At 42.5% G+C, this 27,495-nt stretch overlaps 1 protein-coding gene across 1 annotated transcript in view; it reads left to right on the plus strand.

The window, feature by feature from the left end:
• Window positions 1-26,965, plus strand: part of LOC147017368 (collectin-12-like) — a 35,517-nt gene extending 8,552 nt beyond the window's left edge. Inside the window, exons 3-9 of the mRNA XM_085846961.1 lie at window positions 196-318; window positions 11,041-11,139; window positions 11,913-12,875; window positions 13,916-14,317; window positions 16,228-16,364; window positions 18,323-18,432; window positions 26,173-26,965. Coding sequence (XP_085703087.1) covers window positions 196-318; window positions 11,041-11,139; window positions 11,913-12,875; window positions 13,916-14,317; window positions 16,228-16,364; window positions 18,323-18,432; window positions 26,173-26,317 — 1,979 coding nt within the window. The 3' untranslated portion in view covers window positions 26,318-26,965. The remainder of the gene's footprint in view (window positions 1-195; window positions 319-11,040; window positions 11,140-11,912; window positions 12,876-13,915; window positions 14,318-16,227; window positions 16,365-18,322; window positions 18,433-26,172) is intronic.
• Window positions 26,966-27,495: the final 530 nt, after the last annotated feature.

Here is a 27,495-nt window from a genome sequence, read left to right on the forward strand (position 1 = left end):
AAGATCGTGCTTTTCTAATTGCTTATAAACCATCAAACGATTATATCTGGAGAAAAAAAAACTAGTAAGCATTGCTGTTTTGGGATTAAGCTTTATTACTAGATATCATTACATGTTCCTGCAAACTGCAGGATCAGCTTGTAGAGCTGGTAGAGAGGTGGTAGAGCCATTTTGCCTTTCCTGTCCATTCCACAGGTATCAGTGAGAATCTGACTCTCTCAAGCCCTCATTTTCAGTGGAGTTTGAAGTCCACCGTAACTCTTCTCTCTGCCTTCTGCGTCGTTCAGGCTGTGGGACTGGTTGTGGCAGCGTATTTTGGTGACCGTCCTTGGACTCTTATTTCCATGCACTCACTTTTTTGACTTTACTTTACATTATATTCAAGTCTTTGTAATGGAAAAAAGCAAATGGAAGAACATTTCTATACGATACGTCGACATTAATATTGATACTAGCCGAAACCCCGTCACATACGGATTCCGTTCCATGAGCCCAATATGACAACCAGTGGCGGCTCTTGTAAGAGCCGGATCCCAGTCGATGCACTCCATGGCCTTACCTAATGAGGCCTACAAAACGTTAAAGATTAAATCAAAATTAAAATTTAATTTTAATTTAAAATCCTGAAAATTAAAAAGAAAAATAACCCAGGTTACATGCATGAAGCAAAAACATACCTACTGCACTGCTCATAATTCAAAACAGTTCTCTGCACTGGAAAATGTAGGGACAGAAATACTCCACTGCACTGCAGAGGAGTAGTGCGATAAACAAACAACCACACACCGGTCCATGAATTACAGTAAGAATGGTGAAATGTGTTTTACTTAAGTTTTTTTTTCCCCCACACAAACAATATACAATGGGATTTAGCTTACATCAATGGACGTTAAACGGTTCCCTTTGATGATGATGATTAAATTGATGCCCTTTACAGAGCATCAATGCTACCACTGTAGTTTCTTGGTGTGGGATATACTGGGTAGTTTGCCGTTGCCTTCCCTGCAATCAGTCAGGGCAGTGATTTGTAATTTGTTCAGGGTGCCGGTGATCACTCTCCTACTCTTCGCAAAAGACACCGTGGGATGTTTCATATCCACCGACTGATACTAGCAGATGAACACCAAGTTTAACAACCCATCCATCCGAGGGACGGTGCACATATTGATGTGCCTCCTCCAATCTGTGGAACACTAGGCTGAGAGTTATATAGCTGGGTGGGATTCAAACCCAGACTACACAGCTCATAGGGAAGCATATATATGTCGGCTATCCTGCCAGCTCCATATGCATACACAAATAAACTGCATGTACGCCTTCTTACTGCTATGTTCCTTCAAATTAAACTTCCTTGAGGACCAAATGTTGCTATCTCCCACACAACCAAACTGTTTGTAATTACCACAACAGTGAGGAGACAAAATCACAGCTGGGAAAGTTATTTAAGGTATAGTTCTCCAGCCTAAATGCAGCAATGCTCACTGCTGGTCCAAGTGGACATCTGCAGCAATCTGCAACTGGAAAGCCATGATAATGGCCTCTATAAGAAGATTTACCAGCATAATCCAGGGGAACAGAAAACGCGTTCACAGGAGCACTTTGGGCTGTTGACATATCCTCTGAGCTGAGAGGGGAGGAAGAGGAGGAAAGGGTACGGAGCCCCACTCCATGCTCAACACATCTATGGATGGGTTCTCTTCTTTTCTCTTCTGCGTTAGGTTGCTAAATCTTACAAGGTCATCATGCTTGTCCAGTCGTACTATGCTGCAGCTGCCCATAGTGTGTTGCAGTGCACGCTCCTGTATTTAAGATGCAGAAAAATATGTATACAAGCCCGTAGGCGGCGATGGGTCGCCGAGCATGGAAACGATAAGATATAGAGCAAAATGGATGTCATATGGCGGATAGGGAATCACCTTAAGATTATGCATATCAAATCTCATCCAGTTCCATCGACTGATAACTACTCGGTATCCATTTGAATGAAAAGTACCGAAAATGCGGTTTGAAATCGGAAATCTCCAAAGTTCGAGGGGGTGCTGTGGGTGAACAAAGATCTAAATCAAAAATCCAGCTCGATCGTTTGTGCACAATGTATTCCAGACGATTAGTGTGAATTTTCATGATCATCCGACCATAACCCGAGGAGGAGTAGCATTTGGCGCGAAGGCACCTCCAGCTCTCGCATATTATCGATTTTTGCACTAATTGACCTTTGACCCCTGACCAAAGCGAAATCGGTCAATATGTCCCGAGGCAAAGTTGTAGTACTCATTGAGTACCATGAACCTGCAAAGTTTCATTCGTATCGATGCACTCACCTGGTCGCGAGGGGGCCTTCAATTTTCGCCAATTTCGTGCATACCCTACTTGTAGGGGGCGCTGCGGGTAAAGTATTCCATATATCACAAAAACCGGAATATATTTGATAGAGCATCACCTGTAGATGATTCGTGCCAAATTTCATAACCCTACGTGGGATAATGGCTTTCGGAATTGATTTTGCGTGAACGGTACCGATTTTGAAGGTTTTCGGTTGTTGCTAGGGAACCAAAGCGTCCCTAGCAACCATCACAATTTCCCAATTACTAGGTCATAAGATGTACCTACCAGCCGAGTTTGGTCAAAATCCGCCCACGTTTACTACCAATTATGCTGATGACAAACGAACAAACATCTTAGCAAACAGACAGAATTACTGACAATAAGGGTCACCTATTTCGGTGAACCAGTATATATATATATATATATATATATATATATATATATATATATATATATATATATATATATATATATATATATATATATATATATATATATATATATATATATATATATATATATATATATATATATATATATATATATATATATATATATATATATATATAGCCTGGTGTTGGCGCAGTGGTTAGGGCAGCGGCTTGGGATCCAAAAGGTCCTGAGTTCAAACCCCGTTGGGCCACTGAATTAATACACCAGGGGGTTGACTCAGCCTGTCATCCTTCCGAGGTCGGTGAAATGAGTACCAGTATACTGGGCCGGTGTATACCCCGGTTAAAATAGGTGTACCATATCCCTGTGTCGTAAGAGGCGACCAGGGTTGCGTCAGGAAGGGCATCCGGCGTAAAACATGTGCCAAATCACGATGCGGATCATACGGATGATCCGCTGTGGCGACCCCTAACGGGAGCAGCCGAAAGAAGAAGAAGAAGATATATATATATATATATATATATATATATATATATATATATATATATATATATATATATATATATATATATATATTGTTGCGGATTCGCGCCCGCCGGCGTGCGAACGGCCACGTAACTCGAATCGCGGCACGTCGCCCACCGGACGGACAATCCCGTCGTGACCCTCTCGGACTAACGCCGGGAACTAGTCACGGGTGGACCTTTCGGCCTCACCACGATCGTACCAATCGGCCCCCCGCGTGGGATAGGGTTGCTCGCCAAATTCGACCTACCTAAGTACCCACACGGAGGGTAGACCGGGCGATCGCACCTCGCCGCAGGTCGACTTCGGACACTGGCCACTTTAAGCGACCCGTTCCGTACTATCGGGATAACCGAGCAGTGTTATCGTCGGCCTCGACGGTTCGATTAATTATCGGGCGTTTTAGCCCACGACCAACCCTTTACGTGAAGTAAGATGGAGATTCAATAGAGGAAAAGACGAAGCGAAGCGGGAAAACAGTTCAACATAAAGCACATTTATTTCACGATGAACGGAAAGCACACATATACAATTACACCAAAAGCAAATGTAAAAGAAGAAGAAACACAATATTACACAAAAAGCAAATATAAAAGAGAAACACAATGCAGATCTATTACCGACTACGCGAGCACACGGCAACACTTATGCAGTTTTACTTCACAGACGGCGCCGACAACACATATACCCAAAGCAAAAGAAAAGGACCACCCTCAAGGATGAGGCGGGCCTGGGGCCGAGACCGCGTCGGGCCTACCCGTCTGGTGATGAGCCGCGAAATGGCGCTGGCGCCCCGACTCCGCGGGCCTCGCTGGGACTGCCTGGTATGGGGTGGGAACGGGGCCCCCTTCTCGCACTATCTCAGCGCGGGGGGAAACAGGAGGGGGTTGTTGATGCTCGGGGGATGGAGGATATCTCCCTGTCTCGGGTCCCGCGACGAGCGTCTCCACCACGACCTCGGCCGCGCCGCCGGCCTCTCCCTCCGCAGCTCCCCGACTCCGACACGAGCACCCCCTCGACCCCCTTCGCCGCCGCCACCTCTCCACAGCTCCGTCCTCTTCACTCTGACTACTACCACTTCTTCCCAGCTCCACCGACAACCCCCGACGAACTGCCTTGACTGACGAACGCAGCCGTTTATATCCCCTGTGGCCTCGCTCCTTCACCCTTGACCCTTTACCTCCGACCCTTCACCTCTAACTGGCTCCCCATTGGACCGAGGAAAAGTGGGCGTGAATGCTTTTTGATCCATGAATTTGCATATAGCGACCACACTCCAACGTACCTGGAGCCGGGGCCAAATCGCCCCACGCTCACCGATAGGACGGAACAGAAGTGGGCGTGAGTCGTTTTTGATCCGTTTTCTTCGGAAAGGCCGGCGCTTTTGCACCCCTGCTCGGTGCGCGCCCTGCACGAGTCCAGTATTGGTGCCCACAAGTGGCGCGGGAATAGTGGTGATGCGATGGTTGCGAGAGCGAGATGTGACGGCAAGGGTCGTGGCTGTTGTTGTGAAGCGGCGTTGCGGTTGGTGGTTGTTGTGTGATGGCTGTTGAAACATGGTTGGTGGTGGTAGTAATGGCGGCTGTTCCAAAATAAAGATAGTAAAAGAAAAACGGCTATCCTGAAGGGTTGCAGCCCGAGTGAATGACATTTATTCCCTCTAAACAACGGGTTTGGGCCTAACTACACATATACTTACAGAGATATCTCACCCAAGGGACCTGAATGGTGGTTTGCGAATTTCGTCAACCACAACAATATATATATATATATATATATATATATATATATATATATATATATATATATATATATATATATATATATATATATGTACCAGCAAATATCACCCGTCGCTTCACTGACGGGTATACTAAAGTGGGGAGGAAGAAAAAAATTGGGGAAGAGGGAGAGAGGGGTGGGGGAGAGAGAGCGGGGAGAGTGAAGAGTTGGAGGGGAAAGGAGGATCGAGGAGGGGTGGGGGAAAGGAAGACATTTTGAGGTGAGAGGAAGGGAAGGCAGACGTGTGGTGGAGCATTAATTATGAGTGATACTGTTTCATCAAAAATATTCTGCATAGAATAACAGTGAAGATGGAAACAAAATAATATCTGAAATCCATTTTTTACTGGTCATAGTATAAACAAGGCCCGGAGACAAACACCACCCAGACTCATCCGGAGCCAAGCTGCCCAGCCACAAACACTGCTCAGATACATACGAAGATAAACTCTCGTCCAGAGACAAGCGCCGCTCGGATACATCCGGAAACGAACTCCCGTTCAGACCTAAACACCGCCTAGACACATCCAGCGACAGAGACATATAGAGAGGGGAGGGGAGAATGAGAGAGGTGTGGGAGGAGGGTGCTGCACTGCATTGGGAGGGAGCAAGAATGGGACAAAGAGAGAGGGGGGGAAGGGGAGTTAACAGAAAGAATATGTTATGATTTATGAGCACCTCACACACGCACACACGCACACACACACACACACACACACACACACACACACACACACACACACACACACGCTTGGCCGATATCGGAAATCCTTTAGAAATCAGCAGATTGGAGTCGGTGTGATTACTGACTGCAGTACAGACTGTGTACAACCCAAAAATCTTGAGTAGCTTTCATCGATAAACACCGTTGCATTAAAATAGACATTTCAGGGATACAGTCACAAATATTAATCTTCATAAACAGCTGTGTGTGATGGGTGGAATAACAATTGTGTTCGTTAATTTTGAAAACACATGAATACAATAAATGGCTCAGAAAACGGGTGTTATTTCACAACAACTCGCTCAGGGTGACGGAACACAAACCACTCCCTCAGTGTGACGGAGCAGGAACCACTCGCTCAGTGTGATGGAGCAGGAACCACTCGCTCAGTGTGATGGAGCAGGAACCACTCGCTCAGTGTGACTGAGCACGAACCACTCGCTCAGTGTGACTGAGCACGAACCACTCGCTCAGTGTGACGGAGCATGAACCACTCGCTCAGTGTGACAGAGCACGAACCACTCGCTCAGTGTGACGGAGCACGAACCACTCACTCAGTGTGACGGAGCACGAACCACTCACTCAGTGTGACGGAGCACGAACCACTCGCTCAGTGTGACAGAGCACGAACCACTCGCTCAGTGTGACAGAGCACGAACCACTCGCTCAGTGTGACAGAGCACGAACCACTCGCTCAGTGTGACGGAGCACGAACCACTCACTCAGTGTGACGGAGCATGAACCACTCGCAGTGTGATGGAGCAAGAACCACTCGCTCAGGGTGACTGAGCACGAACCACTCGCTCTGAAGCATGTGGCGTGGCAAAAGCGTCCGCAGTGAGTGAACGATTAGCTCAGAATGATGAAGTGCGGTACCGCTATTGACAATGGGCGCTCAGCTAGTGGCACTCATGCAAGCACTCCGTTTAAATGGTTGATAATGAACTGTTGGCCAGACTGTCACTGCATATCATATAGGATCCCGTTAACTTTAAAGCTGGTCATGGTCTCTCATATCTGCACGTGTCACAGGGTACATCGGTTCGGGATCTTCGCAAACATTATAACTTTTTTTTTAACATCCGTTTTTCACCAGGTTTGCTTTGATTCCCTGGAGAGCACTTCGTGAAACCTCTGCAAATATAGACACAGATCTGGCAGACGCTATGGATAAGCAGTCCCTCTGGTGGACAGGCCACGAGGTCTTGCGGTGAATGCATTCAATCATACAGCTCAATGAAGCTGGTTAATTTTGGCACCATCCTAAATTTTTGCTCACTCAATATAATTCTCCAAACAGATGAAAAAGATAAGTTTAATGTTTTGTAAATTTTACATTTTCATGTGTATGTATGGAGGAGGGAACATAGCCTTGCTTGCTTAAAATATATAGGTACATCGGCTTCGTTATAAGACTCCTTATTTCTTTAAATTATGAGATTTCACAATAGGTTTTGACAGTTGTTTAGTCCGGACGATATCTGATCCTCAAAAACGAAAAATACTTTATGTACTTTAATTAGTCCGTGACAGTAGATTGTGAAAAAGCGTATCATATAATGCATAAAATTGCTCCAAGCTCCTAAGTTGAAAACTATAGTACTTATAAAAGTGATGTATACAGTGATAAGTAGCAATTATGAAGAGGCATTTGATAATATGAGTGAGGAAAGTGAAAAAACAAACTTTATCGTTAAGAAATCGTTGCGGCCTGTTCGAAGTCAAGATGGGGTTAAGCAGGTCAAAAAAATGGTGGCTTCAGACTCCAGCGAGGTTACTCAGGAAACGCTTTGAGATCCCAGACAGCGAGGTGGCCGAGGATCGCCTGATGAAGGATACAATTAAATAAGGCCGTTAATTATCTTTAAAAGGGGTGTTTTAATTAACTCAAACACCCAATTTTCACTCTTGCACTTCCTTGGAATTTTCTTCGTACGCATGCAAAGTTTCAGGTTGCGAGGCTTTGTAGTTATGGAGGACACACACTGACACACACTGACACACGCTGACACATGCTGACACACATTGACATACACACACACAGCCTTTTATTTGTACAAATATATATGTATGTATCTGTAAATGTGATAAAGAAAGACCCACCCACATCTCTCATCTGTGAATGGATGAAATAACCAATCAGCTCTCACCTCATCAATTAAACCCAGGCAGTAAGATTTTATATATAAATTGACTCCTCCCATGCTCTTCTCGCCAAAGAAGCTCCATGAAGCAACCAAGAAAGGCTACTGAGGTAAGCCCTTTGCTGTTTCAGACTCTTCCCAGAGTTCCTCCACAGCTGTAAAGACGTTCACAAATAGTACACATAAAAATCCCAATGGTACACACCCCCTAAATGGCCGGACCGGTTTCATTGCTTATTAATGAATCATCAGCGATAGCACAAACAGAAATGCATACCAACGAGGCTCCCAAGCACGTGCCACATGCAAATGTCAAAAGCAGTCTATATATATATATATATATATATATATATATATATATATATATATATATATATATATATATATATATATATATTTTTTTTTTTTTTTTGTTGCAAATTCGCGCCCGCCGGCGTGCGAACAGCCACGTGACTCGAATCGCGGCACGTCGCCCACCGGACGGACAATTCAGTCATGACCCTCCGGGAACTATCGCCGGGAGCCAGTCACGGGTGGGCCTTTCGACCTCACCACAATCGTGCCAATCGGCCACCCGCGTAGGATAGGGTTGTTCGCCAAACTCGACCTACCTAAGTACCCACGCGGATGGTAAACCAGGCGATCATACCTCGCCGCAGGTCGACTCCGGATACGAGCCGCTTGGGCGGCCCGTTCCGTACTATCAGGATAACCGAGCGGTGTTATCGTCGACCTCGACGGTTCAGATTAATTACCGGGATCTTGCACCCGCTACGAACCCTTTACGTGAAGCAGGATGGAGAGTCAATGGAGAAAAGACAAAGCGAAACGGGAACAGTTCAACATGCAAGCACTTTATTTACACGACACACGGAGAGCACACATATATAGCCATACAGGAATGAAAAATGCACATATAGCAATTAAAACAATTATGCGCAAAAAGCAAATGTAATACGACCGACGAACGCGTACACACGGCAACACTTATACAGTTCTACTTTACAAGACACGGCGCCACAAGATCCATACAAAAACAAAAGAGAAGGCCACCCTCAAAGACAAGGGGGCAGACGGGGCCCGTGGGCCTTTATGGCGTGGGACTTGGCAGACTGAACGAGTCCCACGATACCGTTGCAGTTTACCTGCACCCTCACGGTGCGATGGTGGGCGAGCTCTCTCCGGCGCTCCTTGTACGAACGCGCAGGTCTGTGTGACACAGCTGGCAGAGCGGCACCTCCAGTCCGCATCCCCTCCGCGATGTCCGGACTCTCCACCGACTGCAAGCTCCAACGAGAGGGTCGCTCTACGGACCGCTTCTCCAAGACCCAGATGGGCAGAAGACCATGAACCGCCAACTGATACTGACACTCTCTCCGACCGCCCTGACCTGACCTCCTCTGACCTGACTTCCTCTAACCTGACTTCCTCTGGGGGGCGCCTCCGTGCACCCTTTTATTTCCCCGGCACCCCGCCCCTCCCTTCGCGGCACGCGGGGGGGGGGGGAACATTCCACCAGAGAAATCGGGGCGGGAGTTGAGTTTCCAACCGTCATTCTTGTTTACCAGAGAAATCGGGGCGGGAGTTGAGTTTCCAACCGTCATTCTTGTTTACCAGAGAAATCGGGGTCGGAGTTGAGTTCCAACCGTCATTCTTGTTTACCAGAAAAACCGGGGTGGGAGTTGTTGTTGTTCCCCTTTTGTGTTCGTGGAGATGTTGACGGTTGCTGGCGGAGTGATGAGGATGGCGTGGTTGTTGAGAGGCAGGTGTGGTTGTGGTTGTGAAGCGGCGTTGTGGTTGGTGGTTGTGACGTGGTTGGTTCAAAATAGAGATAGAACAGAAAAACGGCTATCTCAAAGCGTCGCAGCCCGAATGAATCACATAAATTCCCTCTAAACAACGGGTTTGGGGCTAACTACACATGTACTTTGAGATATCTCACCTACGGGCCCTTCATGGTGTAATGCGAATTTCCACAACCGTAACAATATATATATATATATATATATATATATATATATATATATTTTATATACATACACACACATTTATATAGTCAATGTATATATTTATACACACATTTATATAGTCAATGTATATATTTATACAATAACTGCTTTCGACATTTGCACGTGGCATTGCTTGGGAGCCTCGTTGGTATGCATTTCTGTTTTTGCTATCGCTGATGATTCACCAACAAGAATGGTACTCTCATGTGTGTGCTATTTGTGAATGTCTTTGCAGCTGTGGAGAAACTCTGGAAAGAGTTTGAAACAGCAAAGGGCTTACCTTGCTTTGCCTCTTATTTGCTTTACTCGCAGGGTACCCGTCACTAAAAATGTCACTAAAATGGACGCTCATTTTAACCCCTGAATTTAATGAAAGATAGGCATCAGTTCACCACAAAAATTACATTAAGCCCCCTTCCAGATAGTAAAGTAAATACCTGCCAATTGTCTAGAGGCTATGATGTGATTTGGCACCGCAAATTGGAACCAAAATTTGGTGTTTCTGTCTTATTGTTTAGATTCCGCTTCTTTGGCTATAAGAGCATGGGAGGAGTGTGTGTTATATATATATATATATATATATATATATATATATATATATATATATATATATATATATATATATATATATATATATATATATATATATATATATATATATAAACATATATATATAAACATATATATATAAAAACATATATATATATATATATATATATATATATATATATATATATATATATATATATATATAAAAACATATATATAAAAACATATATATATATAAACATATATATATATATATATATATATATATATATATAAAAACATATATAAAAACATATATATATAAACATATATATATATATATATATATATAAACATATATATATATATATATATATATATATATATATATATATATATATATATATATATATATATATGTAGTGTGTATGTGACATTTACATAAAAATGGCTGTAGTTGGGAATTTTTATTCCATGAATATATATATATATATATATATATATATATATATATATATAGATATATATATATATATATATATATATATATATATATATACATACAAATACATTAATATATATGATGTCTTTCAACTGTGATGTGTGACAGTGTTTCATGAGATGGAATCATTGTCTTTGGAAACTTCCACGAAGCATTTAGATCATTTTGAGAAGTTGACACAAGTGATGACACAGCTGCAAACATTAGGTATGAGGAAACTATAATGAAAACCAGATGGTGTTTGAGCAAGCAAATGGTTTAAATGCATTTTAGATATCCTGTACAATGATCATAATTAAGAAGTTCGATATGAAGGACAAGATGAATGATTGATTGGGGATATAAACTGCACAAAGCAAAATTTGAAGAAAAAAAAATTGTTTTGGAATTACCTTAATGAAATAGCATTATGGGCGATATAGATACTACGGACCCCAAATGGCACCTTCCCCCTTGTTTCCCTTTTAAACCATTTGTCCAAAACATATCCCCATTTCCCTCTCCTTGTTCCTTTTCCACTTCCTTTCCATAATTCCCATCTTTTTTCCATATTTTTTTTAATTTGCTACTTTATCATACGTGGGATGGAGATAACCCTTTCTTGGGAGTTGTATATTCTCTGGAAAGAGGCTCCCAGAATCTCCCCCACAAACATTTATCTTTGTTATATCTGTAAATAATTAAATGCATATGCATACACCGCACTCCTTCCCCCAGCCTTCCTGAATGAATCTCACCCTCCTCCCATGTGTACATCATAAAACAACGAGCCCTTAACATGAAATGGGTTCATTTCTATAGGCTATTTTTATAATAATATTATCTATTACTTGGGAAAGGCTCCAGTAAATATATACATTTACACATTGTGCTTTATAATGTAAAAATTGTTCTTATAACGTTTGGAGTGTGGCACTTTTGAAAGTCAGTGCTTGGATATTTTGACATCATGTGTACTTATTGCACATTTGTCCCTGAAGATGAGCAGCTTGTGGCCAGTCGCAAGGCCGTGCGTTCTGTCATCTCAAAAACCAAGCAATATGTAAACGATCTGGAGCAGCGCCTTGCAGATGTATCAACGACTGTTGAAAAGACCTCAACCAAGCTGCAGCAGGTCTCACTCATGCAGGAATTATTCAGCAGGACGATGGTTCACCTGAATGCATCACTGATTGCAGCTGATGCTGACAGAATGCTAGCCAAGATCGATTCGGGCAACAGAGCAGCTCGAATGAACAACCTCGACAACCGCATTCAGAATATGCATGGCCATCTGTCTGATGTGGTGACATCACTGGAGGTCGTTAAGGGGTCACTGCAACTTACTATGTTCAAGACTTCAACCCTTGAAAATGTTCAAAATGTTTCTAACACTATTATCAAGTCGTTGGTGCAGCAGACAAATACTCTGGATAGTTTGATGAACAACTCCTCATTCACAAGTGCTCAGAATGCTGATTTGTTGAGAGAGCTTAAAACGTTTGTCAACACTTTACAAGACAAACAGGATAACACGTCCACATATCTGTATGAGCAAGGTGATGGGCTCAACAATATCAAAGTGCAGGTCAACGATCAGGGCAAGGATATAAACAACAAGATAACAACCATCAATTATCAGCTGGACATGCAAGACACCATCACCAAGACCTTGCAGGAAAACTTGCAACTCACAGATCAACATTTGACTTCCGTGATGGCATTCTTGCATAATTTGAGCAATTCATGCCACCAGGGACTGCACGACCAATATGATCAGGTGATGAACTTGAGCAGGTCCCTCCGACAGTTAAAAAGCAATCTCGCCAGCCTCAACTCCACTCAAATGGCGATGCGTGGCAAATTGGACCTTGACATGTCCAACCTTTCCATGCTCATGGAAGAGATGAAACTTGTTGATGTCAAACATACAGGCCTCATCAAAAATTTCACCATCGTCAGAGGTACAATTTTCTTTTCTTATTACGTATTTTTACTGTGACCGTGAAGTTAAGACTCAAGGAATATGCGAATACTATACACAAAGACATCTTTAACTAGGAAAGCTGCCCAGTAAGGCAAGATTCAGGTCTGATGTTTCGACCACCAAGTGGTCATAATCCAGGATTATTTTACAAAGATGAAATATGGAGTAATACATATCGAGTAAAATATAGCATAAGTGGTCGGGTAATGCTGGGTAATTTATGTAGCTGTTTTTTGTTTTTATAAGCTTACTCCAAAATTTGATTTCCAGCTGTTGAACCTCACTCAGAAAAGGTCATGATGAAACCCATCAACTGTTCGCGACTGCATTATCCATCATCATCCTTAGCCTATGTATGTCAAAGTACCATCTAGTGGATGACTGGATGACATGGATGACTGGGGGATGACGACATGTCAACAACTACCTCAAAATAAAACCAATGTGGGTGGGAGGGTTGCAGGGGAACCACAGGACCATTCATTGGACATATTTGATTTGAAAATTGATTGAGGCCATTTAATTATTCAATAAAAGTAGTATGTGCATAATTCTTCCTTTGCCTTTTCAACAGTGTATCTGTAATTTTTTGAAAAATTTGCATTTTCATGTAGCTCAATTAGGAATTAAATAAATGTCTTCAAAATTTTTTTCATGAAGCTGGAAAAAGAAATTTTAAGGCCATTAGTTAATGGTCCTTTAACCTTCACTACTCAGGTATACCTGAGATTAAAAATTTTTAAATTCATTCCTGATTTGTAAGTGGATGTTCATAAAATGTAAATGATATATGTCAATGTGTATGTGTAGGTAATGAAGGGCTGTGAGAGATAAGAGTTAATGTAAGTAATTAAACAGACTTTTGACAACAGACCCACTGCCTGAACACCGTACTTACTAACTCAGTGTGATTCCTGCAGTGCTTACATGGTAATGTTAATTTATAGAAAGAACTATTGCAGTTGATTACACATATCTTTCAGTGATGCATTGTCAGTGTTTGGCTCATAACTGCAGGTCCTCCTGGGGCCCCGGGACGCAAAGGAGATGCTGGAGTTCCAGGATATCCGGGTTCAAAAGGAGATGCAGCTGAACAAGGACCTCCTGGATTGAAGGGTGACCCAGGAACACCGGGAGAAAAGGGGAGCAATGGCCAGAAAGGGATTCAAGGACCAAGAGGTCGATTTGGCCTCAAAGGAAAACCTGGAAGCAAGGGGATCCGTGGCATTCGAGGTCTTAATGGAAAAAAAGGTAATATTGGGAAACAGGGATCCAGAGGAGTTCCTGGTCCCCCAGGACCTCAAGGCTTGCCAGGGCCAGTCGGGTCCCCAGGAAAACGGGGACCAGTGGGTCCTCGTGGGCCACGAGGGCTAGAAGGACCACCAAGTCCAGTGGAAGATGTCAAGGAGCAAATTGAAGGTGGGTTAAAGTCGTGCTTGGTCGATATACCAGATGCCAGGGCGGGCATTGTCGTTGAATGTTAATAGAGATCCTACCTTTCAAAGGGTATGGTTGGATCTGTCATCACATATGCACTATATCTAAAATTAATTTAAGTTCTCAGTTGAGTTGTTGCATGGGAATAAACCTTCACACCGATTTTTTTTTTTCTTCTTCTTTTTTGTAAACCATGTAACAAGGCAGGAGACAAGAGGGGTGGGAGAGGGAAGCACAAAATATTGGGGAACAAAGACAATAGGAGATCTGTGGAAGGGAGAGGGATGGGGTGGGGTACATTGGGTAAACAAGATGGTACTACAGGGACTTTCAGTAAGGAAAACAGGGAATTTGAAGGAGGTGGGTTTGGGGTGGATTAACAGGGGCAGAAAAGATCAAGATTTTTAATGGGGGAAGATATGCGATCGTGGTGAACTGCTGTTTTGAAGACCTGGAGGGAGGAGAGGGATTGAAGACAGTGTGGGAGTTTGTTCCAGAAGCAGGAAAAAAAGAGAAAATAATGAGTGGAGGTGAGCAGTGATTCTTAGTTAGTGGAAGACATTACCTTGGGAGCTCATTTTGTGTAGGTCCACGACTAACCGTGTTGCACAATATCCAGCTGTCCAGCCAACATAGAAAGCCAACATTTTTGGGGAGGCTGTATACGTATGTAACATATACAAGTGGATGTGGGAATTAAAAACACTAACTTGAAGAAGAGAAAAGAATAGGTATCACATAAACAAAAGTATTAGAGTTTTACCGTGCCTTCTCGTCACTTTGCTGATGGGTTTAATCAATACCGCATGTGGCACTTCACAAACATATTGCATATAATCTGTGAGTCTAATGAAGATGTAAAATGAAGTGAAACACAAGTGAAAAAAATGATCTTTTATAACTCCTAGTTGTAGTGGTAGTTGTTGTTTGTGCACTCCTTCCGTGTACTAGAACTGCATATATTTACCTCTACCACCCTATTTGCCTGTGGACGGAGATTATATCTTCACCCCAATTTGCCTGTCTGTTTGTCTGTCTGTGAGCAGGTTATCTCAAAAAGTTGTGGACAGATTTAGCCGAAACTTGGTGGACAGGTTGGGTGTGTGACAGACTAATTGATTCGATTTTGGTGAAGATCCTGATCTGGATACGGATTCTAGAACTTTTTTTAATTCCCTAAGTGATTTGTTACCATTGAGAGATGGGAAAAAACGATATATTATATAGCATGAGATTTCAAAAAGTTGTGGACGAGTTTTGACAAAACTTTGTGGATGAGTCAGATATGTGACAAGAACAAACCGATTCGATTTTGGTTAAGGTCTGGATCAAGATCTGGCCTATCAGTGGGATACAAAATGCCTGGTGGAGGTATGCGCTCTACCAAGTGTCGTTCTAGTTTTCTATTGCTTTGAGAAGTATTACTATGTACAATTTTGTGTACTCCATCTGCGTCCGTTATGGATTATTCTCTAGGGTTCATGCCGTCGTACCATCGGATCCATTACATTGAAGTTCCAGGTTCAGCTTCTTCCATTCTGGAAAGAGAGGCTTTCAAAACAGACATCTATCTATATGATTAAATGGACACGATTGTTCGTTCCAAGTGAATCGATTTTATAAGCTTTTCAACCAAATAAATCGATTATTACCTTTCTATAACGGTACAATGTTTATTATTCTATGACAGCAAAACCCTTCAGAAATAAGCACGAGAGACACACACACACACACACACACACACACACACACACACACACACACACACACACACACACACACACACACTATTTTTGTACAAATTATGTTGTTATATAGATGACCTTTTGTTGCAAATGTGATCCTAAATTCCACTCACACAATCACAAAACTCAAACCTCTGTTCATTGTAGGTTGTCCTGCTGGGTGGAGGCTGTTCAGTAATCACTGCTACTATTTCTCGAATGAGAGGCTCAGCTGGCATGATGCCAATGAGACTTGCACCAGCAGCGATGCACACCTGGTCATCATCACCTCAAAAGAGGAGCAGGTACGAGCAGGTAGCCAATATTCCTTGGTCTATCCAGTATATATTTTGACTGTTTCCAAACTCAGTGTCCTATCAAGTTCCACGGCTGTTTGTGGTGTCCCCAACATTTAGAATTAATTATTAGTATTTCAGTTTTCATTAGTCTCACCCTTAAGGGTGTGTGTGTGTGTGTGTGTGTGTGTGTGTGTGTGTGTGTGTGTGTGTGTGTGTGTGTGTGTGTGTGTGTGTGTGCGTGCGTGTAGGTGTAGGTGTAGGTGTAGGTGTAGGTGTAGGTGTAGGTGTAGGTGTAGGTGTAGACATTTATATACTTCTGCTTTAAAAAAGAAAAAAATTCTCTGCAACTGCTTGTTCAATCAACACGAAACATTAAACATAGGAGGGACTCCCCATAGAGAATATTTTCTTGATAACTCTGACGTCTTAGGTCACATGGTATGACGACCAATTTTTTCCCTTCAATAAAATATTGCTATCTTTGAAACCGCTCAACAGAAAAAAAAACATTATACTTGGCAAATGTCATCAACTCCACATGATGTATATAATATGGTAATCACGATGATGTCATCGGTGAAGTGGTATTCCAGACCGAATTGGTTGAATCGACATCCTTATTTGGAAAATGTGAACCTTCATATATCTGATCTATGACCTGATGTGAGTGAAGAATTAAATTTATGATGTCATCGGTCATGTGGTCTGATGGCCTGTTGGATTGAAAATAAAAAGGGTTTAAAAAAAATCTAATTTTCCAGAACTGCCTCACAGATCGATGTTAAACTTCATACATGAAATCGACTTACCATGGGAAATGTAGTTTCAAAAAAATTTCATATTCATTTCACTGGCACAATTTATCCTTAATGTACACAAAAATGGTCATTAAATATCCTAATAATCAATCGAGCTACGGATAATGACGATGTATGTGACGTAATGGGGTGCATGGATGATATGGGTAGATGGACCATAATAGTAGCGTGTTCGGTTAATGATGGTATTTTTGTTCAGAATGAGCATGCGAGGTGTGACTGTGTGCTCTACCATGTGCTGCTTTAGTTTACCGCGCAGGGTACCCGTCTCTGATGGGGGTTCCCAGATGTCTCACCTCAAATAATCAATTTATTGACAATGGCGGTCTGCTCAGAAGAACTATCATTAGTGGTGTGTGTGTGTGTGTGTGTGTGTGTGTGTGTGTGTGTGTGTGTGTGTGTGTGTGTGTGTGTGTGTGTGTGTGTGTATTGTCACATACATAGCATGATACTTGCAAAATCCAAATAAACAATAGTTGTCATGGAAACAGCAAACAAATGGTCTTGGGGGTCTTCATGGTCTTATGGTTCTAAAGGGTATCAGGGGTCTTAAAGGGTATTATGGGTCTAAATCGTCTTAAAGGGTTTTATGGTTACAAAGGGTTTAAAGAGTCTTGGGGTTATAAAGGGTCTTATGGATCTTAAAGGGTATTGGGGGTCATAAGGGTCTTTGGGATCATAGGGGTCTTAAAGGGTCTTACGGATCTTAAAGAGTCTTGGAGCTCATAAGGGTCTTTGGGATCTTTAAGGTTCTTAAGGGATCTTGAGGGTCTTGTGGGTGTTAGGGGGTCATGAGGTGTTAAACAGTCTTGGGGTCTTAAGGAGTCTTCGGGGTGTCAAGAGGTCTAAAGATATCTACTCACATGCACGGAAGCATGGCTACTTTTATACCATAGATCTGTAGTTCATTGTAAAGAAAATAATTTGCATTTGCTTTTTTTTTTGCAACTTGCTCCTCATTTTACCTTGATACCTCCCTTCCATCACTCCATGTTTCTCTCAACATTCCTCTTTATTTTTACCCCCTCCCCTCACTCGTTTCATTTTCTCGATTTGACCATTCCCCTCCTATGCTTACTGTACATCATTGACAGCCCATAAGAGCATCAAATATTTTCATAAAACTGTCACACATTGCATTCACAGGCTTGGCTTTTGAAGAAAAATGTGTTTAAAACCTACCACATTGGTCTTCATGACTTTTATGAAGATGGAAGGTGGGAATGGGTGGATGGAAGTTTGCTCAGCGAACTAAGGTCAGAACTTGTACTTTATTGTAATATAACTTTCACCAGTTTTATCATGCTTGTAAGATAAGTGTGCAACTCAATTAAACAACCCTGCTCAATCAGGTCCATCATAACTGCTCCAGTTATTTCAAGCACAATCTCTCATGTCCTGCTAAGTGTTGATGGTATTCTGATGTACATATGTCAGCTGATTGCGTGATACATTGCAAAACTAAGTGTTTTATTAGCTAATTGCAAAATAAGAATCAATCACTCGAGTATTACATGTTTGTTGACTATATTACAGATATATAGTCCTCAAATATTGAGCAACAACTTTTAGATTGTGAAATAAAGTTTGGATTCAGAAGCAGAAATTTCTTAGTCATGTGTATGCAAATCACTTGAAGAAACAAACTCAATCAGGAAAGTGGACGTGCAACATGTCATGTAAAAACCATGCTCACCTGAACTTAGCAATCCTGGACATTCATATCACATATACAATGGAATCTGTGTACATGTCTGTATGCGATTCACATCAATACACTCTATAAATTAGTCAGCCTTGTGGTAGAAGTCAGTTTAGGAATGGCTAAGCATCATTTAATTTCCACCACATGATGTGGCTCACAGATTATCCAAAATCCATATGGTCCAAAGGGAGATCGATGATTTAGAACTGGTTTTTTATTCCGCACATGCAAAATGAAAAGAGGAGTTGAGCAACTGTTGGTCTGTCTGTCTGTGTACAGACGTCGGTTTATGATCGAGTAATTACTTGATCTCAATTTAATGTTATATTTTGAACATGAACCTACAACTTAGCAGTACTTTGGCTCTGAATTTGGCAAATTGTACGGAATCTCGTCCCGATTGTGTATACACAGAGGAGTAAGGTAATTGTTTTACTCTGTCTGCCTCTCTGGCAGTCAAACAAAATTGCAAATCATTCTAAACAGGAAACTTACTGTTTTTAGGGACATCATAACGGACACAAATAACAGGCAAGAATAACTCATGTAACGTGTTACAGAAGGTGGTGTCGAAGAAAAGCATCAATGGCGGTAAACTTCCAAAAAAAAAGTATTTTTCGACATCCTTTAACGTTTTTATTTTATTTCAATTGTTGAATTATATATTCGAATAATGGGGAACACAATCGCCTTTTTAGCAATTTCAAAAACCTTACATTTAGCATTACAATGACAAAATATTATGGCATTTTACATTATCTCGACTCATCAAATTTTCCGCTCACTCTCTCAGATAAAATTGGTGGCTCAGGGGAAATATACATTGTGCTTGGAAACGCAATAAGCAAGAGTTTAAATGATCCTTCCCTTGTCCTTTTTCTCAAGACTGCACAGGGTAAGCTGTTCAATGAACTATCTAGTTTTTGTTTTAATTTTTTTTTGTTTTTTTTTGTTTTTTGGGGATTTTTTTGGAGACAAACTCAAAGCTCGTGGAACAGCTAGAACACAGAAAGGATCAGGACACAACAGAACAAAAGGAACAGCAGAAAGAGAATGTGGAAATGCCAGAACAGTGCAGAGAGACAAAATAGATGGAGACAGACAACATGGGATGTGGGTAAGGATGAGTGGTTGGGGAAAATGCGGGAGCAGGATAAGATGGATATAGAAACAAACTCAGGAAGGAAAAACTGGAAGAAAAAAAATTGGAGTGGGGGTGGCAGAAAATATGCAATGTTAGTGAACAACTGCCTTGAAGACCTGAAGGGAAGAATGCGATTGACCCAATAGTTTGAATGATTGAACTTCTTTGAGAGGATTGTTAAGAAAGTAGATGGGAAGGTTTTCCAGATGTTCCAGAGAGAGAGAGAGACAGAGAGAGACAGAGAGAGAGAGAGACACACACACAGAGACAGAGACAGATATTGATTCTCATGATTGAAACACATATTCCAAGTATTTGACCAGCTTGTGCAGCTTGTGATTTTGTCAGTCTGAAGAGAGGAAAGAGGCTGCAGCCTGTCCAGCTGAAGAATGAGAGATGTCACAGCAGATGGTGGAGTCATCAACAAATAGATGAAGGCGATGTTCCAGAGAATCGGAGAGATCTTTTTGTTGTTTTTTCTTAATATACAATGTCAAGGCTTGTATAAGAGCTAACACGCAGAACATACATCAAGGAGAGCAGGAGACAGGAGGGATGGGAGAGGGAAGCACAAAACAGTGGGGAATAGACAAGAGGAGATCTGTGGAAGGGAGCAGGATGGGGCAGCGGACACAGAGTAAACAAAATGGACACTACAGGGACTTTCAGGAAGGAAAGCAGGGAATTTGAAGAAGGTGGGTTTGGGCTGGATTAACGGGGGTAGAAAAGATCGTGGTTTTGGATGGGGGGAAATAGATGGTGGTGAACAGCTGTTTTGAAGACCTGGAGGGGAGTGAGATTGAAGAGTGCGTGGGAGTTTGTTCCAAAGGCGTGAAAAAAGAGGAATGAAAGAATGAAGGTGAGCAGTGATTCTTAATTTTGGTAGTTTTACCCAGAAGGGGGTTGCTGGCAGACATCAAGTGCCCTGTGGAAATATGGGTGGGATAGATAGGAAACACAGCAGGGGGGGCAGGCCAGAGAGGAGACAGTGGAAGACAGAAAGACCACCGACCTGAGTGAGAGACCCAAAGTTTCATCCTCATCACGGGAGATACCAATGAGCTTAAATGCCTTGGTTTCCACAGCGTGAATCCGAGAAAGGTGCGAGGCGGGAGCACCAGTCTGGAGGGGAGAGCAGTACTCCATCGGGCTGTGGATGAAAGCTTCGTACGTGGTCAGGAGCTCACGTGTGCCAAGGAAGGTCTTTGCATGACGGAGGATGCCCAATCGGTGACTGGCTTTGGAAGCCAACTTGGAGATGTGGCTTTTCCAAAAAAGATCACAGCAGATAGTGAGGCCGAAAAGTTTAAATGAAAACACTTCTTCAAGAGGATTGTTGAGAAAGAAGATTGAAAGGGGTTTCCAGATGGTCCTTTCGGACAAACATAGTGAGAGTGTGAGATTTGTCAGGATTGAAAGACCCGTGTTGTTCCACGTGTTGGACCAGCTTGTGATTTCATCCACATCTGCAGAGAATGAAGAGGCTGCTGCTTGCTGTTCTGAGGGATGACAGATGGTACGGCAGAGGGTGGAATCATCAGCAAAGAGATAAAGAGGATTTTCCAGAGAGTCAGAGAGATCATTGATGAAAACGAGAAAAAGCACAGGACCCAGAACTCTGCCGTGAGGAACTCCAGCCTGGACAGGAAGAGGGGATGAAAGAACTCCATTTAGGGCCACACGTTGACTGTGATAGGAGAGGAAGTCTCCGAGCCGTGAGTGGAGATGTTCTTGGATACCATCGGAAGAGAGTTTGGTGAGCAGGGCAGAGTGCCAGACCATATCAAAAGCACGCGATATGTAAAGGGAGATGGCTCTGATCTCATGTCTGGCGTTGGGGATCTCTATCCATTTTTCGGAAAGCAGAAGCAGCAAGTCCATGGTGGAGTGACCTGGTCTGTATCCAAATTGATGATCGGAAATCAAGCCATTGGAGAAGAGGAAGGATTTAATGTCAGAAGCGATTTATGGATTCCATAACCTAGTATAGCTGATGATTGGGAGAAGGCTGATTGGTCTGGAATTGCAAGGATCTGTTTTTACACCTTTTTATGCAGAGTGGTAATGTTTGCTGATTGCCAAGCAGATGGGAGAAGATCTTGAGCAAATGAAAGGGTGAATAGAAAAGACAGAGGGTGAGCAAGAGCAGCAGAGCAGGTTTTTAAGACACATAGGCTGATGCCTCTGGATCGGTTGCAGAATCAGAGTCAAGGTTTGACAGCAAGATCTCCACCTTCTCAGGAGAAAAGGACACAGAGTCCAGGAACAGCTGGGTGTGACTAGGTAAGGTGGGTACAGAAAGCAATGGGTTTGGGACACAAGATTTAGAAGCAAACACGGAGTTTTGGCATTCAGCCTTTTCATGCACAGTGTTAGGTGTGCAGCCATTTGAGGTAAGGGAGGGATGGAGGGGGAACATATTATTTTTGATAAAGATGACGTAACATTAGGAAAAGGAAAGGTTGAAGAAAAATCATGTAGGTGTTGGTGAATTTGGATCGGCAAACTTAGAAGGAATCTGGTAGTTCGACGGAAGTTACAGTAAGAAGAAGAGGAGGGGCATAGAAACATGTGGTTACAGGAGGTGTAATGTGAGAGGTGAAAAGAATGAATAAATTTTTTAAATATATTTTTTTGAGATTAGGTAGGATAGGTAAAGGAAAGTTTGAAGAAAGGTGTATGGTGAATTTGGATCGATAAAGTCGGAGAAAGATGGTAGATTGACTGAAGAAGGAGGATGAAGAGTCGGTACCTGGAAGCCACTTGGTTACTTGGGGTAGAAGATGAGGAGAAGGGTTTTTTGTTGTTGTTGTTGTTGTATTTTTTTATATTTGAAGACATGAAACAGAGGGTATCGTTGGGAGGGATAGAAGGGGGGTGGAGGGAAAAGTGGCGAAAATTAAAACTGATGGTAATAAGAATAAAACACAATAAACACGATCGCGCACACAAACTGGAGGAAGGGAGGGCCTCAAGGAAACCCAAAATGAAAATACGATGAAAACTCCACAATTATCACAAGTTTTAACACAAGACCGAACGAGAAACGCACAGTAAACACAGGGATAACAAAATGACAGTAAAAACGCGACAAAAACAACCAGAAAAACATATATTTGAGAAAATTGGCAGAGACCCTGAAGCAGAACCTCCACCAGTTACTCAAGAACTGGAATTGGAAATGAATTCATCCAAAGCCTTCCCTCCTCTTTGTGGTCTCGTCAGTGAAGTGACTGGTGACATTTGCTAGTCAAAATGTATTGGTTAATTTGATGAAGAATAGGAATAATATGGGGGCCTATAACACTGCCTTGGGGAACTCCAGCCTTGACGGGGAGAGAAGACTAAAGGAATCTATTTAGCGCCGCACATTGGCTCCAAGAGTGGAGTAAGTCAGTAACCAGAGAGGAGTTGGCCTTGGATGCCGTAGGCAGAGAGTTTTGAGAGCAAGGTGGCATGCCAGACTGTATCAAAAGGTCGATATATATCAAGAGAGACTGCCCTGATGTCATTTCTGACTTTGAGGGCCCCCACCATTGTTGGGAGAATCGAAGCAGCATGTACAAGTGGAATGACCTGGTCTCAATCTGAATTGATGATCTGAGACGAGGTTGTTGGAGAAAAAGAATGATTTTATCCAAGATTGCATAAATGAAAACTGGGTATTTGGGAACATTTAAACACCCATTTTGAAGGTAATTAACAGGGTGCTCATCATCAAAATTCAAAATCATCTTGGTCAGCTCGCTGTCACCTCAAAGAGGCCTGAAGCCACCCTTTTGTTTTTGGGCCTTTTTTCAGGTCGGGTGGAACAGGCAGTATTTGCTAGATTTAAATATAGATATATATTTTTTGTTTTTACACGACATTGCATTGTTTCACCTTTATGAGATCTGCTTTCATTATAGATGGACTTATTTTTTTTTTCAATAGGTTCTTACGTCTAATCAAACCTCGTGTTTGGAACTCCGCCATGTTGGTTCTAACTGTGAAGGCAGAAACCGATATTTTGTGATATCTGTGGCTCGATATATTTTTGTACTGAATTTTGCTAATTTTCCACTTGAATTCCACTTTTAAAGAACCTTTGTGGTCGTTGTCTTGATGTACTTTGTGGCCTGCCTTTTTGTTGCCGTACCGTCTGTGCGGTTTCGTACAGAACTTCGTACGGAGCCACAACTGAACTTGGAACAGGCTGTAATCGTTTCTGCATGCTAAAGTGCTCAAATTTGTTTTTTCACTTTCCTCTCATATCATTGAATGTCTGATCTTCATATCTACGAATCATTTTGCTAAACACAACAAAATATATCCTGTTCTCCCCTTTGTCTTAACTCGTCAATGATCAAAGTACAAAAGACCCCACCTGCCTGCCAGCTGTAGAGCTGTCGTGTGGTGCTTCAGTCACCTCAGTCACAATGCTTCACTCACAATCGATCATACACGACGTTACTTGATACTATACTCTTGAAGTGTGTGTGTGTGTGTGTGTGTGTGTGTGTGTGTGTGTGTGTGTGTGTGTGTGTGTGTGTGTGTGTGTGTGTGTGTGTGTGTGTGTGTGTGTGTGGTCATAAAACATAACATATCATTCTCTTTGCTAACTCCTCCTCCCCCCTCATATTTCTCTCTCTTTCTCCCCCCACTCCCTCTCTCTTTCTTTCTCTCGCTCACACCCTTCTCCTCGCACCCCTTCCCTTTCCTCCCCCCCCCAACTTCCTCACTACCCCACCAGTGTGACCACTCCTCATTTTCATAAATGCCAAGGTGAGCCAATGAAAAAAGCCAAGAATTCACAAAGTTTCGGAAGAGCGATGATAATAGAAAACCTATATGCCAAGAAAACCTATAGAAAACCAAGACGCCAAGGTGAACAACGAATAGCCAAGATCTTGTGAAAAAAGCCAAGGAGTGGTCACACTGTTTCTCTCTCTCCCCCTCTCTCCCCCCCCCTCTCTCTCTCCCCCTCTCTCCCACTCAGACTCGGCTGGCAGAACAAATCAAATTGAGGGGCATTAGGGTAATGGTTGGGGGGGGGGGGGGACAACAAACTACCGTTTGAGAACTCAATCTATGATGTAAATGCTTGATAATAAGAGTTTGCCATCAACAACGAACACACCAACCCAGTTCCAATTTAAAAACATGCTGCAAAGTCTCTCACACACACACACACACACACACACACACACACACACACACACACACACACACACACACTGCAAAGTTTGGCACCAAAGGCTTGGTCTGCGGGTGGGTGGGGGGGGGGGAGCACAATAACTCATTTGGGGGGTCATTGCCCACGAATGTCCCCCCCCCATGACGCCGACCCTGCTCCCACCCCACCGCTCTCTGTCCCAACCCCCCCCCTCTCTCTCCCATCCTTCTCTTTCTCCCACCTCTTTATCTCCTCCCTCCTCTTACTATTCTCATTAGTGAAGTGACTGGTGATATTTGCTTGTCAAAATATATTGGGTAATTTACCTGTATCACAAAACCCAAGGTTCTTTGATTGATCGATGTGAAATCGGCAATCAGGCATCATCCAAACCTCGGTTTATTTCAAAGATTAAACGCAATGGAATGGCACTGTTCAGTGTTCATGCAAAGCAAAAAGCACCTGGTTATTCTCTCTGCTGTCACTCTCCTTTACCATTCATACACTCAGTTCAAGAACACCGGGCGCAGTGGCGTGCGCCTGTAATCCGGCTACTCGGAGGCTTGGGTTGGAGGATCGCTTGAGGACGGGAGCTCTAAACTGGGTCACGCTATGAGAGGGTGTAGGGCAGCCCGGAATCATGGCGAAACCCAATCCTTATCCCTGTGTCGTAAGAGGCGACCAGGGTTGCATCAGGAAGGGCATCCAGCGTAAAACCTATGCCAAATCAGTATGCGGATCATAACGGATGATCCGCTGTGGCGACCCCTAACGGGAGCAGCCGAAACACGAACAACACGCTCAGTTCAAGAACATTCACAAAAACCGTTCCCTCTAGAAATTACTCGTAAATACTTCCTGGTTTATCTATGCCGATGCTGCTAGAAATTGCTCTTAACCGGAGACGGTTCACTATCTGAAGGCAGCCAACAGCGTGTACAATTTCTATAATCTTTTGTATAAATATGCTAACACCTTTTCTGCACACCTAGGTCTGGGGATGTCTTTCAGCCCGATAACTGGGTTCGAGCTCTTGGAGGAAAAGAAGACTGTGCATCAATTAATCCGAATGCATCGTGGACCGATGTGTCATGCGTGGAAGAGCTGTATTACATCTGTGAAAAGCAAAGAACATAAACGTTGGTGAAACATCATCGCAACCATTCTTTTGGAACCCTCAACCCGATGACAAACTTTATGGTGGGTCTGCCCCCAAGATGACAGGGGGAACAATAGTGCTTGATCGTAGATTCTCGAAGTTTCCTCAAAAACAATTTAATCCTAAAAGTTAATCACTTTGTCATTGATTCATTGAATTGTTTGTTTTATTTATCCAGAGATCGAGGCTCATGGAGGAGTTGAAATTTCAAATGATTTTCAGGGATTAGAAACCTAGAATGTGACTTTGTCTATAATGTTTTATTAAGGGCTTAGAAGTACACATTTTATGATGAGAGTTTAGAAACTTTCATTTTTGATGTGTCCTTGCCTCCATTTTGAAGCCTCAGAATTGGCCCTTGGCCTGGTTGGACTCTCAGGTCTACACTGATCCTGACGATCATTATACTTGGTTTGGGATACTTGTTGGATCACTGTGTTTGTACTGCTTCAGCGAATTTGCTTCATCTATTGAAACCTCCACTGCTCAGTGGAAAGACTGCTCTGCAGGCCAAAATGCTGGCTGGCCTGTTGTAAACTGGAATGGAATCTTTCATATTTTGAAATGCTTACTTCCTACTGTTCAATCCCATTGATATACAATAAAAATCATTTAATAGCCTTTAATTTTTTTTCACATCAGTTTCATTTCTAAGATTTGCGATGAAAGAGGATTTTGGAAAGAGTGATTTACGTTCCCTCCTGTAGGGGATGAGTGTATTCAGAGTGTGGGTGGGAAAGGTTGGTTTGTTTGAAGGAAGGAGAAGGTTAAACCTGATCACCTTTTTCTCCACCCATGCCTGCCGGAAGCCCATTCGCACCTCAGCTCATTTGCACCTCGGGTGGAGGGGTATGTGTCGAACAGGCTGTGTGCAAGTCTGTATGCATGCGGTTTTAAAACAGTCCTAATGAACATGATTTCCTTGCATATTGCCTTTCATTGAATGCTCAAATGTTTCCATTAATTCTCATCAATCACAAATCTATTGACGTCACAATGTGCCATGAACCAAATATCAAAGTGGTTGTAATCCAATCACATCAGCTGTAATAACATCTTAAGCTGCTGTTTTAATCTCCTCAGCTCAACATTATAGAGAAAGCAGATAGATAGTCACAAACAAAGTATCAGAAGCATCATCTTATAGCTCATCTAT

This window comes from Eptatretus burgeri, chromosome 11 (genome assembly GCF_056783735.1).
Source record: "Eptatretus burgeri isolate ZD-2024b chromosome 11, Ebu_testis_v1, whole genome shotgun sequence".
Lineage (NCBI taxonomy): Eukaryota > Metazoa > Chordata > Myxini > Myxiniformes > Myxinidae > Eptatretus > Eptatretus burgeri.